Below are 15,674 nucleotides of genomic sequence, written 5' to 3'. Positions count from 1 at the left end.
TTGCACCCACTGAGAGTAGCTCTTCAGGGTTTTCCAGCAGAGTCTCTCCCAGCCCTTGCTGGACCTTCAACTGGACCTTCTATATGCAAGGCAGATGTTCTACTACTGAACAACAGCCCTTCCCCACAGAGGCATAGGAAGGGGGTGTGGGGGTGCGGAACGCCCCGGGTGTCATCACTGAGGGGGGTGACACTTGGCGTACCGCCCACTTGCAACTCCCAAGCTCCCCCTGAGCTGTCAAAAGGAAGGGGGAAGACTGCCGGCAAAGCGGCGCCGCAAAGAAAGTGGCACAGCTTTGCTGGCGGCCTTCCCCCTTCGTTTGGGCAGCTCGAGGGAGGCTTGGGAGTTGCAGGTGGGTGGCATGCCAAGGGAATGACATTCAGTGTGCTGCCCGCCTATGACTCCCAAGCCTACCCGGAGCCATTAATGTGGGGGGGGGGGGTTTACAAAAAAAAATCCACCTTTAAGTACACCTTTCTAAAAAAACCCAAAGCCTTTCTATTAGGACTGACAGGGAAGGAAATTAAATAGAAAGATAAAAATCTTTTTCTGTACGCCACAACGGCAGCAAGAACTATGTTGGCCCAGAATTGGAAGACAGATGTGATACCTACTACTATGGAATGGCAGGTTAAAATGTTGAATTATGCAGAACTGGCCAGATTATCAGGAAAAATACGAGATCAGAATGAACAGAAGTTTCATGAAAGTTGGAGTAAATATTTGGTGTATATAAGAGCCAATTGTAAAACCCTAAAGACACTGGCAGGGCTGGAATAACTCTAACAGCATATAGTAAAACGGTTAAACAAACAGAATACGCGATGTTAGAAAATATATGATACCTACCGAAGGGGTGGAGGGAAGTCCGAAGCTCGGCAGAGCCAAATATATATGTGGGATTTATTTGTATAATGAATTTATGTTTAATGAAAATTAATAAAAATTTATTCGCAAAATAAATAAATAAATTTCCACACCGGTACCACCCGACCTTGCTACGCCTCTCCTTCCCTAATTCAAACTCCATGCCCTAGAAAAACGGAAGATACGGATCATGTTTTCAGGGCCTACTCACCTGAGGATGTTATATGCATAGGCTCAGGTGCAAACAGGACCTAGAGATCAGTCATGCAAGAGTGACTGGTAGAGCCAGTGAGTCCAACCCAGATCACTGCCATGCATTCTGGGTACCAGGAGCTTTCCAAACTGTGTGTCACGACACATTAATTGTGTCACACGAACACTCCCCATGCTCCTTCCAAGGCTGGAAAGGGGTTAGTTTAACCTCCGGTTTCCTAGTAAAACTGAATTACTGTGTTGCAAAATGATGTGAAACTGAATTACCGCGTCACGAAATAATGCATGCCTAAAAAGTGTGTCACCAACATGAAAAGTTTGGAAAGCTCTGGTACAATCTGCATACAGGTACTGCGGCAACACATTGTAGCAGTGAATGCATTAAGCTAAGGTTACCAGATTGTTTTCAATGAATCCGGGGACACTTTTCAACTTCAGCAGATTTTGTATGGGGAGTGATTTGTAAATCCGGGGACTGTCCCTGGGAAACGGGGACATCTGGTAACCTTACATTAAGCCACATTGATTTCAGTGGAAATAACTACAGTCGTACTTTGGTTCTCGAAGAGAATGCATTCTGGAAATCCATTCGACTCCCAGAACCGTTCAAAAACCAAGGTCCAGCTTCTGGTTGGCTGCAGGAGCATCCTGCAGCCACTTGGAAGCTGCGGAAGTCGCGCCAAACATTCAACTTCTGAAAATCGTTCAAAAACTGGAACACTCACTTCTGGGTTCTGATTGTTCGGGAGCCATTTTTTTTCAGTAGCCAAGGCGTTTGAGATCCAAGGTACGACTATAACCTCCTGGATTGTGCCCCATGAATTGCTATATGCTACAGAATCATTCATATATTATATATATGAATAATTCAATGACATTTTATACAGAGAGGAAAATGGAAGCTAAGATTGTGACCTAAAATTTGCCGGTGCTGAAAACATCTATTGCAAATATGACTCGTGGAGGCTACCATTACGGTATCCATGTAAGGAAATTTATCCACACTGTAAAGAAGGTCACGTATGAATTAGACCCAGCTACCTTTTTCCAGGTATGGATGGAGAATTTTCAGCAACAGGCAGGAATGGGAACGTAAGCGCAGGAAAATCTAGGCCACATTGCACACACAACTAGCAAGAATAGAATTTTCTGGATGGTATCCTAGCCAGCCTGACTTTGTTGGATCAACATTAGACATTTTTTGGACTTAAAGCGCAGTTGTAGGAAGAAAGTCGGGGAAAACGAGGGAAGGAATTGCAGCCAAATAACAGGCTAAGATATGGGGTACACGAAGAGTGAAAATGAAAGCTCTGAAATGAGGCACATCCGTTTGCTTTTATCAGAACAGCAATATTTCACTGACAACCAACCTCTTACAAAGTTTTATGGCAGGACCCTGGAAAGTAACAAAGAAGAGAGGCATTAAACCTGGTAGAGACACACTTGGCAGTCAGGAAGATGCAGCTGGAATGAAAAGGAAGGGAGCTAAACCATTCCTTTAGCAAACAGCATTTCCATTGGGGATCTAATCTCATGTTTAACACGTCCAGTATTTTGTAGGAGGGATTCAAGTGCAGACTGGGGACTTTATGACTACCAATGAAAGTAGATTAAAAGCATTCTGTACTGAAAAGTGTGGGATGGAAGAATGGTGAAGGGAATGATGTGTAAACACCCTGCAAGCGAATCAGGATGAATGCAGAACGAATGCTCGTTGTCATATAGCCTCCCCACATCAAAACAAACGCTCCGTAAAAACGGGATGTAATCTAACTTTCATGTAAGCTTTGTACAGTATGAGCACATCAGGATGAATGCTAGTCAGTAAACAGGTCATCTAGACTGAGGAACCCACTGGGCTGATGCAGAATGCATGGTTATGTGTCAGTTTCCGAAAAAGCACAGAAATAGAGAGTAATAAAGGTTTATGGAGCAGCTTTTTCAGAAAGAAAGCCATCTGCCGGAAAACAACTGGTGACGCTTTTGACCTGTCAGCATACACATTGATATAAATTTTATTTGCATTTGTTACATATTTCATTTCTTATTTAAAGCTGGAAATTAATTTAAAGGTGTCAGAGACAACTTAGAGTGTCAGTTTCCATACACATCATCGTAAGGCATCCAATGTTAACCTGTAATTTTCATTCTACAGTCGGAAGCTTTAAGCAATCTGTTCTATACCATCACTCAGAGGGCCCACTCTGAACAGGCTCCTCTCTATAAGAAGACATCGGTTTTGCACACATCTTTACCAAGTAGTTCAGAGCTGTGATTACAGATAAAGGTAAAGGTAAAGGTACCCCTGACTCTTAGGTCCAGTTGCAGACAACTCTGGGGTTGCGCTCTCATCTCGCTTTATTGGCCCAGGGAGCTGGCTTCCGGGTCATGTGGCCAGCATGACTAAGCCGCTTCTGGCGAACCAGAGCAGCGCATGGAAATGCTGTTTACCTTCCCGCCAGAGTGGTACCTATTTATCTACTTGTACTTTGACATGCTTTTGAACTGCTAGGTGGGCAGGAGCGGGGACCGAACAACGGGAGCTCACCCCGTCATGGGGATTCGAACTGCCAACCTTCTGATCGGCAAGATAAGAGGATACAAATTCCTCCTCAGGCAAAATCTTACACTGAATCACCACTTTCATTTTATTTAAGCTAGTTTCTAGCCATTGTGTATATGTGTCTATAGAGGGGGAGGTATGTGTGTGTGTGTGTGTGTGTGTGCACGCACACGTGTTTGAAAACAAGCAAGTTTAGGAACTGGAACATTCTGCATTCTTGGTGGTTTCCAGGTCTTGCTTCAAATAAATGTCCACTGCCCCCCATTTATCCCGGGTCTCCTTATTTCACATTTACCCTTACCATTCCCCCCCCCCTCCATGGCACAAAATGGCAAATTCTGCAAGATTTCAAATATCTATTTTCATATATAATGCACGCAAAATTATGGAAATTTTGAGCAGTTTTTCCTAGAAGAGAGTGTGCATTTAAAAATAAAATAAAAACAGAAAGACGAGTTACCAGCTTGCTTTGTAGGCACCTAGCACAACTTCTGGATGTAACGTTAAATGTCCAATTCTCATGGAAGAAAAGTGATTCATCCTTTTTCACTGACTGTGAGTCATCTCTGGTTTCTTTGATTCACATTTAATTACAGAAACCGAGCTCTGCCTTCCTGGGGTCTGTCTTCAAGGGAGGTGCAGTTCCCAGCCTTGATTCCTCTGCGGGGTTTTTTAATCTTTCAGGTAGGATGCATAATATTTGACTTGCTGCTTTGTTATGAGCCCTTAAAAATATTTTTAAAGGAGTCAATAATGGTCAAAGGCACCCGTGAATCAATACATGGGGACGAGGGGGCAAGCGGTGCGTTATTCTGATGGCCGGTTATTCCTTTGGGCTGGCAAACGTGTCCAGGACAGCTGAGCAACTGGTCTAGTGTCATCACATTAGTCAGCATGTGCAGGAGAGGCCATAAAAGTTGATGGAATGAATAGGGCTCCCTGCCACGCACAGAGCGTGGAGTCAGAAAATAACAACGGTAATTGCAAAAAGGAGTTGGTGAGCCTTCTGCTGTCAGCTGTTGTCCTGTGGCGATGTGACATGGTTTTCAATGATTGCAGGAGTGAAAGATGAGAAAGACCTACTTTGTGGAGCCTTAATTGTGAGATGAACGTTTCGACTCCCTCTTTCCTTTTAGAACTGCTGTTTTGTCTTTAATTTACACAAGCAAGCCTCCTGACTGGGTGCAATCAAATAGTTTGAAAGGGGACCGGCCTGTTCCCCAAAGTGTTGGGGAAAGGGGCAAGCCTTTCCTTTAAGAAAGATGGTTCTTAGCACTAGATAGCGATAGTTACCTTGTTCTCATAATAAATCCAGTTTAATGGGAAGGCTGCCTCTAATTTACTCAATCAGAGTTTAGCAGAACATAAAATAGAGAATGCATACTTCACAGAATAATTACATCTGATTTTACTCCCCTGTCAACTGCTTCTGTTTTGCCTGTGCATTTTTGTTATTCCTGTGACAAACAGGGCCATCAATAGGATTTTCTGAACTTCATATTTGGTTTGTCACTAGGGCCTTCGCATTAAAAGCTTTGACAAAATAGTAAGCACTACAAGGCTAAATCATTCGTTTGTTTTACACCTGCAGTTCTGAGGCTGGGACTTGCTCATTTCTATTCTATAAATCATATTTTAAAACCCAGCCACCCGAATCAGCGAAAAAGAAAAGGAAGAGAAAATCCAGACCTGCCTTTCTGTGCACAGGTCTGGACTCTCCAGGTTTAATCATCTGCCTTCTCCAGGAAATGGCTCCAGGAGCAAGTGATTGCACCTGGTTCTCCTACCTTACCGTTAATGCTAGAAATGGCAAGTCTGCATTCTCTTGCAGAAACGATACAGGGAGCATATATACTACACCAGAATACAGGTCCATCTAGCTCAGCGTTGTCTATAATACACTGACTGGAAGCAGCTCCACAGAGTTTCAGGCGCAGGTTATTCTCAGCCCTTGCTTTGGAACACATTTGTGTGTGTGTGTGTAGTAAGGTAAAGGGACCCCTGACCATTATGTCCAGTCGTGACCAACTCTGGGGTTGTGGCACTCATCTCGCTTTATTGGCCGAGGGAGCCGGTGTACAGCTTCCGGGTCATGTGGCCAACATGACTAAGTCGCTTCTGGCGAACCAGAGCAGCCCACGGAAACGCCACTTACCTTCCCGTCGGAACGGTACCTATTTATCTACTTGCTCTTTTTGATATGCTTTCGAACTGCTAGGTTGGCAGGAGCAGGGACCGAGCAACAGGAGCTCACCCCGTTGCGGGGATTCGAACCGCCGACCTTCTGATCGGCAAGTCCTCGGCTCTGTGGTTTAACCCACAGCGCCACCCGTGTCCCATGTGTAGTAAGTGACAAATAAATAAAATAAACAATGAGCTGGCAGGGACAGCATGAGACTCCTGGAGGGCCCTTGGCATGGTGCTGGTTCTGGGCCCCCGGTGCTTCCCAACCAGGACAGGGCTCTACCCTGCTTGTGGCAGCCATGGCCAACATTTGCTGTTGGGGCGACCTCCCCTGCTTTTGCCACAGTCGGGTCAATCACCACCCTCCACCAGCCCCCAGATGTGCTTCAACAGGGGCACTTGTGGGATGTAAAACACAGAGCAGTCAAGTCCAACTTTCCTAGAGTGAACATGTTTACACATGAGGAGGAATGTTTGTACAGCCAGCAGGTAAACTTCCTGTTTCCTTCTGGGCTGGGAAAGGCTTTCTCTACATGTGACCAGAGGTGGGCGTGACCTTCCCTATGCAGGTAACGACAAAAGCATTTGTCTGACTACATTCGTCAAAGAAGCAACATCTGCTTAGCCTAAGATGCTCTCTTGGTTTCCTGCCAAGAGAGGACAAAGGGACTATCTCTTTATAGGATACATTCCAGGTATATTACTTTTGTAACTTAAGTCTGCCTTCTGGGCTCCATCTGTGAACAGAATGTGAGTGAGTAAACTCTTTTATACTTTTATAGAAGACTGTGTCATGTCTATTTCTTTTATGAGGGACTAAAGGGGAAATTAACAGGTAACTTATTTTAGAGGCTTTAGCGAGCCTAAGCAAATGCATCCGCTGTGCAAGTTTAAAAGGGGAATGTTACTCTGCTAAATTGTAGAACTTGTTAACACAAGTTGGAAAGGATATAATTAAACAATATACCCTCTCCTGCCTCCCTAAACATTCCCACAGCACTTTGGATGGGAGCTAAGCTTGGCTCCCATCTGTGGTTGCTGCCTGCCATCTTAGGTCTCCCTCATGGAAACCTACCCTTAAGTTACATCAGTCAGGGCACTGAATTAAGGGCAACTTAAGATGGCAGGTGGCCACTACAGATGAGAGAGGAGCTTGGCTCCTGTTCAAGGGCATCCAGGGATCTAGGACAGGCATAGGCAAACTTGGCCCTTCAGATGTTTTGGGACTACAACTCCCATCATCCCTGACCACTGGTTCTATTAGCTAGGGGTGATGGGAGTCGTAGTCCCAAAACATCTGGAGGGCCGAATTTGCCTATGCCTGATCTAGGATCTGGTGGATTGGGCTGGTGAGGAGGTCCTCAGCCAGTATCTGACCTGGCTTACTGATGGGGTCAGGCTTGCTACCTCCAGATGTTCAGGACTGAATCAAGGTCAGGGTGTCTCAAACTTGTGTCTCCAGATGTTTAGGGACTACAGTTCCCATCATCCCTGACCACTGGCCCCGCTAGCTGGGGATGATGGGAGTTGTAATCCAACAACAGCTGGAAGCCCAAGTTTGGGAAACACTGACCTTTTGAATGCAAACAATGGCTTGTATCACTGAGCTAAAACCTTGAATTGAGCATGAAAAGTCTGGGAGAACACAGAAGCTGTCTTTTCTGAATCACAGAACTGATCCCACAATCCTTTTAATGCTAACTCTTCATTTTGAAGTGTTTGTTCCTGAGTGGCTCTCCTATAGAAGGTTTCCAATCCTAGTTTTAACGTCAAGCGTTTGGGAGACATGTGGAGGAAAGCCCCCGGTGTTTTGTGCGTCTGGGAGAAATGTGTTGGTTTGATATTTTTCTAAGGCAGCTACGAGAGCTAAACATTTATTCTAAAGCATTTGTCTTTCAGCTGTCTCTGTGTGTGTTTGTATCATTTCTGCGGAGAGGAACCGAAGACAAACTGCACAGTGGATGAATGTAGCATAAATAACACCAGACCTACATCATTTCACTGCCTGTTCTTCCCCTCGTCCCTGCTGAGAACGGCAGAGCCTCTTGGCTGAAGACTGTGTGAACTCTGCCTATAAACCACCATGTGCTCCGGCTGTGTGTCTGATGTACCTTCATGGCCCATAAACCTTGCCTCATAATCCCCTCAAGTCTCCGGATTTTCTCTGCTGCTCTCCAATTTCTCGGAGGTGCTGATGCAAGGAGATGCCTTGCCTGAACACTCACCCTGCACGTTCTGGTGCTGGAGATTGATCACATACCGACGGTACAACATTTCCCTCGGCGCTTTGCTGTCATATATTCTCATAATGCTGTAAAAGTAGCGCTTCTGTCCTCTTTTCAAATCCTGTCGGAACAAGGCCTAGACTAGTTACAGATGGCAAACAGCACCCCAAACCCCCCCCCACCACCCAAACAATGCAAAATGAGAATGTACGAGGACCCTGGACTTCCTTCGCTCCCTCTTTTATCATGGAAAAAGCAAAGCAACGAAGGCAGAAACGTGCTGAGGTAGAAAATAGCCAGGGCTGCAAAGCTAGATTATTATAATGTATTCTACATTGGGCTGCCTTTGACAACAGTCCAGAGATTGCAGCTGGGGCAGAATGATGACTGAATGGCGCTGCAGCATGTGGTCATATAGCCACCAATATTGTGGGATTTGAGCTGGCTGCCTGACTGCTACAGGGTCCAATTCAAGGTTTTAGTACTGGTTTATAAAGTCCTTCATGCCCTGGCACCTGGCTGTATTCCTCTCCCATATCATCAATCCCAGGTCTTACAGTTGGTGGTGAGAGTGGTTCTTTGTCACCCTGAGCGGTGAGACAAGCGTGGGTTTCTGCCATCAAGTAAAGACACCCCAATTCCCCCAGGCATTTGGGGTGAACCATTTTTAAAAAAATGTATTTTTATTAAAGATTTTCTTGGTTTACAAAAGTATGTGCAATCTCTTTCTCTCTCTCTTTTCCCCAAGTAACATTTTTTACTGATCCGTTTCATTTGTTGAGACATTAGGAAGAAAAGGGGGGAAGAGGTGGAGGGGGGAAAGGCGAGTGGGGGTGGGGTCGGGTGGCGAAGTTTCTATTTTACTTAATATTTGTGGCGTTTGGGGTCGGCGTCGCTTGTGCAGGTTCTTTGCTGTTCACTTGTGTTCCTTTGGTGGTGAGAGAGGTTGGGGTTGGCCTAGGGTGTGGCTGTTCATTTGTGGTTGGCTGTGGTGGTCTTTGTTTTCATGTGTGAGTGGGGGTGGGTGGGTGTTTTGGATCAGGTTAGCCATATTGATTTGTATGCTGTTGGTGGATTTTTGTCGTTGTCTTGTTGGGCTGTGTATGTGATAAATGGGAGCCATAAATGGGAAGGCGTCTTCTTCTATTTGTCCCTGTGTCAGTTTCAGTTTATTGGTTAATTTTTCTAGTAAGGCTGTTTCCCATACTGTTTGGCACCATTGGTCCATGCTTACTCCTGACAGGTCTCTCCAGTGTCTGGTTATGTTTCTGGCTGCTGAAAGGAGGTGGGTTATGAGTTCTTTGTGGTGTAAATGAGCACTGTTGTCTTGGAAGATGTTTAGTAGGGTCAATTCTGGGGTGATTTCTAATACTTGCTTGGTTATTTTACATATTTCTTGTATGGCTGTTGTCCAGAATAGTTGGATTTTGGGACACTCCCACCACATGTGAAGGTATGTGCCTGTGGAGGTGCACCCTCTCCAGCATTTTGGTGAGGTTCCTGGGCATATTAGCATTAGTTTTCTTGGTGTTGGGTACCACCTGTAGGTGAGTTCCAGAGAGGCCTAGGGCTGCCAGACCTTCGGGGTGGACCTGAAGTCTCCTGGTCTGGCACCTGCCCTCCCCTAGATTGCAAGGAGGGCTTCAATCTTCTTGTCACAAAGACTGCGTGCAGCCTGCAAGCTTCACTTCTCATTTAAAGACAAATCTATCAAATCCACACACCCTGAAACAGTACATGAACTAAAACATAGCTGTCCTTCGGGATTTTCACTTAATCTTATTATGTGGTACAGTTCTCCAAACAGTGTTCACAAAATGCACATATCCGAGGAAATTGTGCACTGACAGGAATGGATATTAATGAAGGTAACATACAAAAATGCATAACATTCGGGATAGTTGCTTGCAAAGAAATTTGTGATGGCCTGGGAATCCGATTCAGAGGCTGAACCTGACGAATCCCAGCCTGCACAGGAGTCCCTGCCTCCAGGGCCGGCTGAGCTGGGGCAGGGGCTTGAACCTCAAGGGCCCTCACCTGTGCCGGATCCTCAGGAGCAGACACCAGCTGAATCCACTCTGGCTCTGGAGGTGATCGAGGACCCATTGCAGGTGCTCCTCTCCCAGCCCTGTCAGGGGAAGGTGAGGTTGCCTCTGGGTCCAGTAACCCTCTAGCTTCTCCTGTGCTGCAGAGGCTCAGGGCAGAGAGGCGGAGGGAACTATGTTCTCACAGGAGGAGTGCTTGCCTTAAGGCCAGGAGAGGCAAGTCACCTGTGGACCAGGGCAGCCCCAGGCCTCAGAGGAGATAAAGGCCAGTCAGCCCAGTCCCTGGCTGACCTGCTCTCCTGAGGTCAGCCAGGCACCCTGACCTGCTCTCCTGAGTTCCTGACCATGCCTGACTCCTCGCTTTGGACCTTGCTTCACCCCTGATGGACAGCCTCCTTACCCTCGACCTAGGACCGGACTTAGACCACGCTGCACGGTAACCCCCCCCCCCAGACCAGCACAAAATTGTACATTAATCAAAACTGCATACAAATTGTGTTTGTTCACACTAAAAATGCTGATGCATTTTCATCAGGACTTTTAAAAAACAGACTTGCAAATAGCTGCAGAAATGTGAGTACCTAATTCAAGATTGGAAAAACGAGAAACTGAGAAAACTGAAAATAACGGTCTTCCATCCCTACTTCTCCAAAAAGCAGTAATTTGGGGAAGTCTTGCAGATGGCAGTGCTCACCTGGGAAATGGGACACAGCCCTGGTGTTGCTTGGTGGGCAGCTTTAGCCCTGTGTGTGGCCCAGAAGCATTTGGGGGGGGGGTTTACAGGCATGTACACACACTCTCACATATTAAAAATAAAATAAAATAAAGGGGGGAGACGGGGCCCCTGCAGGTGCTAAGGGTGCAGCACATTGAGGATGGCACTGTGAAACAAGACAGGAGACCCACTCTGCACTAAGAACAGGAGACCTTTCTAAGCTAAGGTTAACAGATTTTTTTCAATGAATCTGGGGACACAATAAATAAATAAATACTACACATTCGGGACATTGATGCTGCAGCAATGGCGGTGGCAGTGAGCAGCCACTGTGTGATGGCCTGGGAATCCGATTCAGAGGCTGAACCGGAGGAATCCCAGCCTGCACAGGAGTCCCCGCCTCCAGGGTCGGCTGAACTGGGGCAGGGCCTTGATTCTGAGGCGCCTGCACCTGTGCCGGATCCTCAGGAGCAGGCACCAGGTGAATCCACTCTGGCTCCAGAGGTGGTTGAGGACTCAGTGCCTACAGGTGAGTCTCCCCCTGGGCCCAGTAACCCTCCAGCCTCTCCTGAACTGCAGAGGCTTAGGGCAGAGAGGCGAAGGGAACTGGTTTCTCCCAGGAGGAGTGTTCGCCTTAAGGCCAGGAGAGGCGGGTCTCCTGGGGGCCGGGACCGCCCCTGGCCTCAGAGAAGATAAAGGCCAGTCAGCCCGGTCCCAGGTTGCGGGAGCAACATCATTGTTGAGTACCTGTTCCTGCCCAGACCCAGACCTGACCCTCCAGTGTTCCTGTCCCCGCCCGGCTTCCTGCTTCGGACCTCGCCCCGCTCCTTGTGAACTGTTTCCAGGCTAGTGACCCAGGACTGGACTTTGACTACGCCAACAGTAACCTTCCCCCCGGGACCAGCACACACTGTCTTGACCTCAACCACCAGGTTTCCTCTTCCTCCGAAGCTTCTATCTCCTTTCTCCATGAGCCTGGGCAGCCCCTGAGTTGTTGGTTCTTCGGTAGTGGTGGTGGTGAAGCGGTGTGCGGTGGGTCAGGCATGGAAGGCGGAGAAGGAGGGCCGAGAGCGGCGGCTTGGGCAGCACAATGCCTCCCTTCCCATTGGAGCAGCCCCAATCCCATTCCTACTTGCGTGCAAGCAGGAGGGGATAGGGATCGCTCAACTGGGAATGGGAGGCTTCACACTGCCTTACAGAGCAGCCCCATCCCAACTCCTACTTGTGTGCAAGCAGGAGGGGGCAGGGATCTCTCAGGCAGCGCGATGCCTCCCTTCTCATCGGAGCAGCCCCAATCCCATTCCTACTTGCGTGCAAGCAGGAGGGGGTGGGGATCCCTCAGCTGGGAAGCGAGGCTTCCCGTTGCCTAACTGAGAGATCCTTGCCCCCTCCTGCTTGCACGCAAGCTTGGATAGGCAGTGTGAAGCCTCCCTTCAGTGATGAAATCCCCGCCCCACTCCTGCTTGCACGCAAGTAGGAGTTGGGAGGCTGCTCCGATAGGCAGCATGAAGCCTCCCTTCACAGCTTAGTTGCTCCCTTCACAGCTTAGTTGCTAGGGAAGGTGGAGGCAGTCTAGAAAGTGCATCTTCGAGCCCCTGCACCACCATCATATGGGGACTTCCGAGTACCTCCTGAAGCCAGCCAGAGCCGGCTGCTCAGACTACCGCCGCTGCATTTCCTGGGGACATTAGATGAAATCCGGGGACATTCTAGGGATGGAATTTGTCCGGGGACTTATTCGCAAATCTGGGGACTGTCCCCAGGTAATGGGGACGTCTGGTAACCCTATTCTAAGCACCAAGAACTGTTTTATTTAATAAAGGGGTTCGGTCGTGAGATTGGCACAGCTCTAATGTCAGCAGTCCTCCTCAGATACCTTCATTAAGGAGGTGTCCTGAGCAGATGAAGGGATCTGTACTCGTGGAAGTATAGGATCATGGCAGACGCTGGGCTTTCTTTTCCAGTTGTCTCCCATCCTTATCCTGTTTCCATGCAACAGAAGGTAAATCAACCTGTGATGACAGAGAAAAGTGAGTCAACTGTGAGAGCCAGTGTGGTGTAGTGGTTAAGAGCGGTAGACTCGTAATCTGGTGAACCGGGTTCGTGTCTCCGCTCCTCCACCTGCAGCTGCTGGGTGACCTTGGGCCAGTCACGCTTCTCTGAAGTCTCTCAGCCCCACTCACCTCACAGAGTGTTTGTTGTGGGGGAGGAAGGGAAAGGAGAATGTTAGCCGCTTTGAGACTCCTTCGGGTAGTGATAAAGCAGGATATCAAATCCAACTCCTTCTCCTCCTCCTCCTCCTCCTCCTCCTCCTCCTCTTCTTCTTCTTCTCATTGAGAGGCATGCCTTTGTTTCCTAAAAAGAACTATGTAGCCAAGGTGAAACTGAACAATTATGTTTAGTTTGCACCTAAATTCCATTAAGGAAGGTTTATAAAGGGCTTCCATATTTCAGGGCCCCATGTGCTTATTTTATTCAGGAAGACCTGTGTGACTTGGCAGATCCTTGGGCCTTTCTGCACAGACTGATCACTAATTCTGTGTATTTTGATGCCAATTGTGCATGCTATGAAAGTACTGCGTTTGTTTTGGTACCAATTATGACGTTTTCCCAAAAGTTACTTGTTTACTTCTTCTCCAATGACTTCAGGGCATGTGGCCCTCTTTCCTCCCAATTTTATCCTTCAGGCAATTTTTCAATGTCTGAGCTGGGTTGAGAGCTCTGTTTCATTTACGAGCAAGGGCATGAAGTTCTGTTTCCCCAGTCAAGTACTCTAGGCCCCACACACCTTGTCAAATGGTAGCAACCATGAGGAGGTCTGTTGCCCCCATGGAAACTTCTCCTAGGTCTCTACTTGGCCACTGCAGGGAGAAAGGTGCTGTACTAGAGGAAACTTTTGTCTGATCATTTATATTCTTACATTGTGAATCTTCTCCTGGTCCAGATCTCTTTGCTGTTTACTTTTTAGCCACAGGACCATGCTTTATCGATCTGTGTCCAAACACTTTTCGTTTTGCTCTGCTGCCTTCCCGCAGGAAAACCCGCTCTTTACTGCCAAATCGGAGCAAACAGCAATGCAAGTTTTCTATGGATTGCCGTTTGATCCGATTCAGCAGTAAAGAGTGGGTGTCTAAGGGAAAAGCACTGGGGAGGGGGAGCGCTGAGATGCAGACCTGGACAGCCCAGGCCTGTGCCTAGAAATGTGCAGCAAAGGTAAGTGTGGATGAGTATCCCTGGTTTAAACAGCACAGTGACCGAATTGCAGCCTTCTTTTTGCCCAAATTGGCTATTCCACAAAAAGGGGTTATGAACAACGTTATTCAGTTTAAAATAGGTTCAATCTATGCACAGTGACAAAATTAAAAGCCTAAAAAAACAACACACCTGAACCATGCTGAAAATGGGGTTCAAATCATAAATCAGCCCTCCTGGGGCAGCCACTCCTTCATTTTAATCTGCTTTAAAGGGTAAAAGGTAAAGGGACCCCTGACCATTAGGTCCAGTCGTGGCCGACTCTGGGGTTGTGGCACTCATCTTGCTTTATTGGCCGAGGGAGCCGGCGTACAGCTGGTCATGTGGCCAGCATGACTAAGCCGCTTCTCGCTAAACCAGAGCAGTGCATGGAAACGCCGTTTACCTACCCGCCGTAGTGGTACCTATTTATCTACTTGCACTTTGATGTGCTTTCAAACTGCTAGGTTGACAGGAGCAGGGACCGAGCAATGGGAGCTCACCCCGTTGTGGGGATTCGAATTGCCGACCTTCTGATTGTCAAGTCCTGGGCTCTGTGGTTTAACCCACAGCGCCACCCACGTCCCTCGTTTTAAAGGGTACTTGTGAGAATAAAATGAAGGAGGAGCTTATAAAATACCCTTGAACATAGGATTACTCTTGAACCCTTGGCATAATAAATAAGTAATGATAATGTCACCTAGTTATTAAACCTTATCATATAATTATATTTTCTACAATGATGATTGCTGAATATTCCCTTTTAATTCTGGCCAAAGTAATGCTGGAAACATCATGACACTTAAAAAAAAAATCTTGCTTACTGAGGACTAAAATGCCCACCACCACCAATTTAAATTGTTTCAAATTTTACATGTTTAAATATACATAGGCTGAAACATTCAACTAACCCAGGTATTGCTTTGCAAATCTGTAGCCTCCTCCTCCAGATTGCTGGAATTTAAAAGATTCCATATGAAGTCAGATTCATCGATCGCAGCACTTTTTCTTCACCAGACAATTATTAATATTAGATTCGTTATCTCCCAGGAGCTTCAAGTTCTGTTGACAACTATCCTAGCAACGGGTGGGGGTGAGGGGGGTGGGAACGGAGCACGGCTGAATGCCCAAAGCAACCCTCCAATTGGTCTATTCATTTTGTCAACATGTTTCTCCCTAGTACACGACTGGCCATTATGGATTTGGCTTTCTCCAAGCAACTAGACTAAACAATTGCCAGCCTTTGTGCGGTGGACATCTGCTAATTTGCAAGCAGGAAAATGACACTTGTGGGAAGAAAAAGGCACACACCTTTTCCAACCGCTCACCTGAACATGTGACCTTCCTCCAATTAAATGTATTGTGGTTTGGAGTGAAGATGTCAGGTGATAGCAGCACTCTGTACACAGTAGCTGATCTGAGGTTAGCATTTCACGCACGGAATCCATCACTTGATGCCGTAGCCTTTATATGGTGAACATTCCTTTACTGTACAGTGGTACCTCAGGTTAAGTACTTAATTCGTTCTGGAGGTCTGTACTTAACCTGAAACTGTTCTTAACCTGAAGCACCACTTTAGCTAATGGGGCCTCCCGCTGCTGCCGTGCCGCCGCTGCACGATGTCTGTTCTC

The 15,674-nt window shown here is 47.1% G+C and overlaps 1 protein-coding gene across 1 annotated transcript; it reads right to left on the bottom strand.

Annotated features, from left to right (window-relative positions):
* Positions 1-3,071: 3,071 nt before the first annotated feature.
* Positions 3,072-15,135, bottom strand: FAM216B (family with sequence similarity 216 member B). The gene is made up of 4 exons (XM_083519815.1): positions 14,955-15,135; positions 12,689-12,824; positions 8,053-8,173; positions 3,072-4,368 (listed from the first exon to the last, which is right to left on the bottom strand). The coding sequence occupies exons 2-4, from the start codon at positions 12,785-12,787 to the stop codon at positions 4,316-4,318; spliced, it is 273 nt and encodes a 90-aa protein (XP_083375941.1). The 5' UTR covers positions 12,788-12,824; positions 14,955-15,135; the 3' UTR covers positions 3,072-4,315.
* Between the last annotated feature and the right edge of the window lie 539 nt (positions 15,136-15,674).

The sequence above is a fragment of the Podarcis liolepis genome (assembly GCF_965112155.1).
Source record: "Podarcis liolepis genome assembly, chromosome: 8".
In the NCBI taxonomy this organism is placed as follows: Eukaryota; Metazoa; Chordata; class Lepidosauria; order Squamata; family Lacertidae; genus Podarcis; species Podarcis liolepis.
The sequence above is the reverse complement of the archived record's forward strand: the minus strand, read 5'-3'. Positions and strand labels throughout refer to the sequence as shown.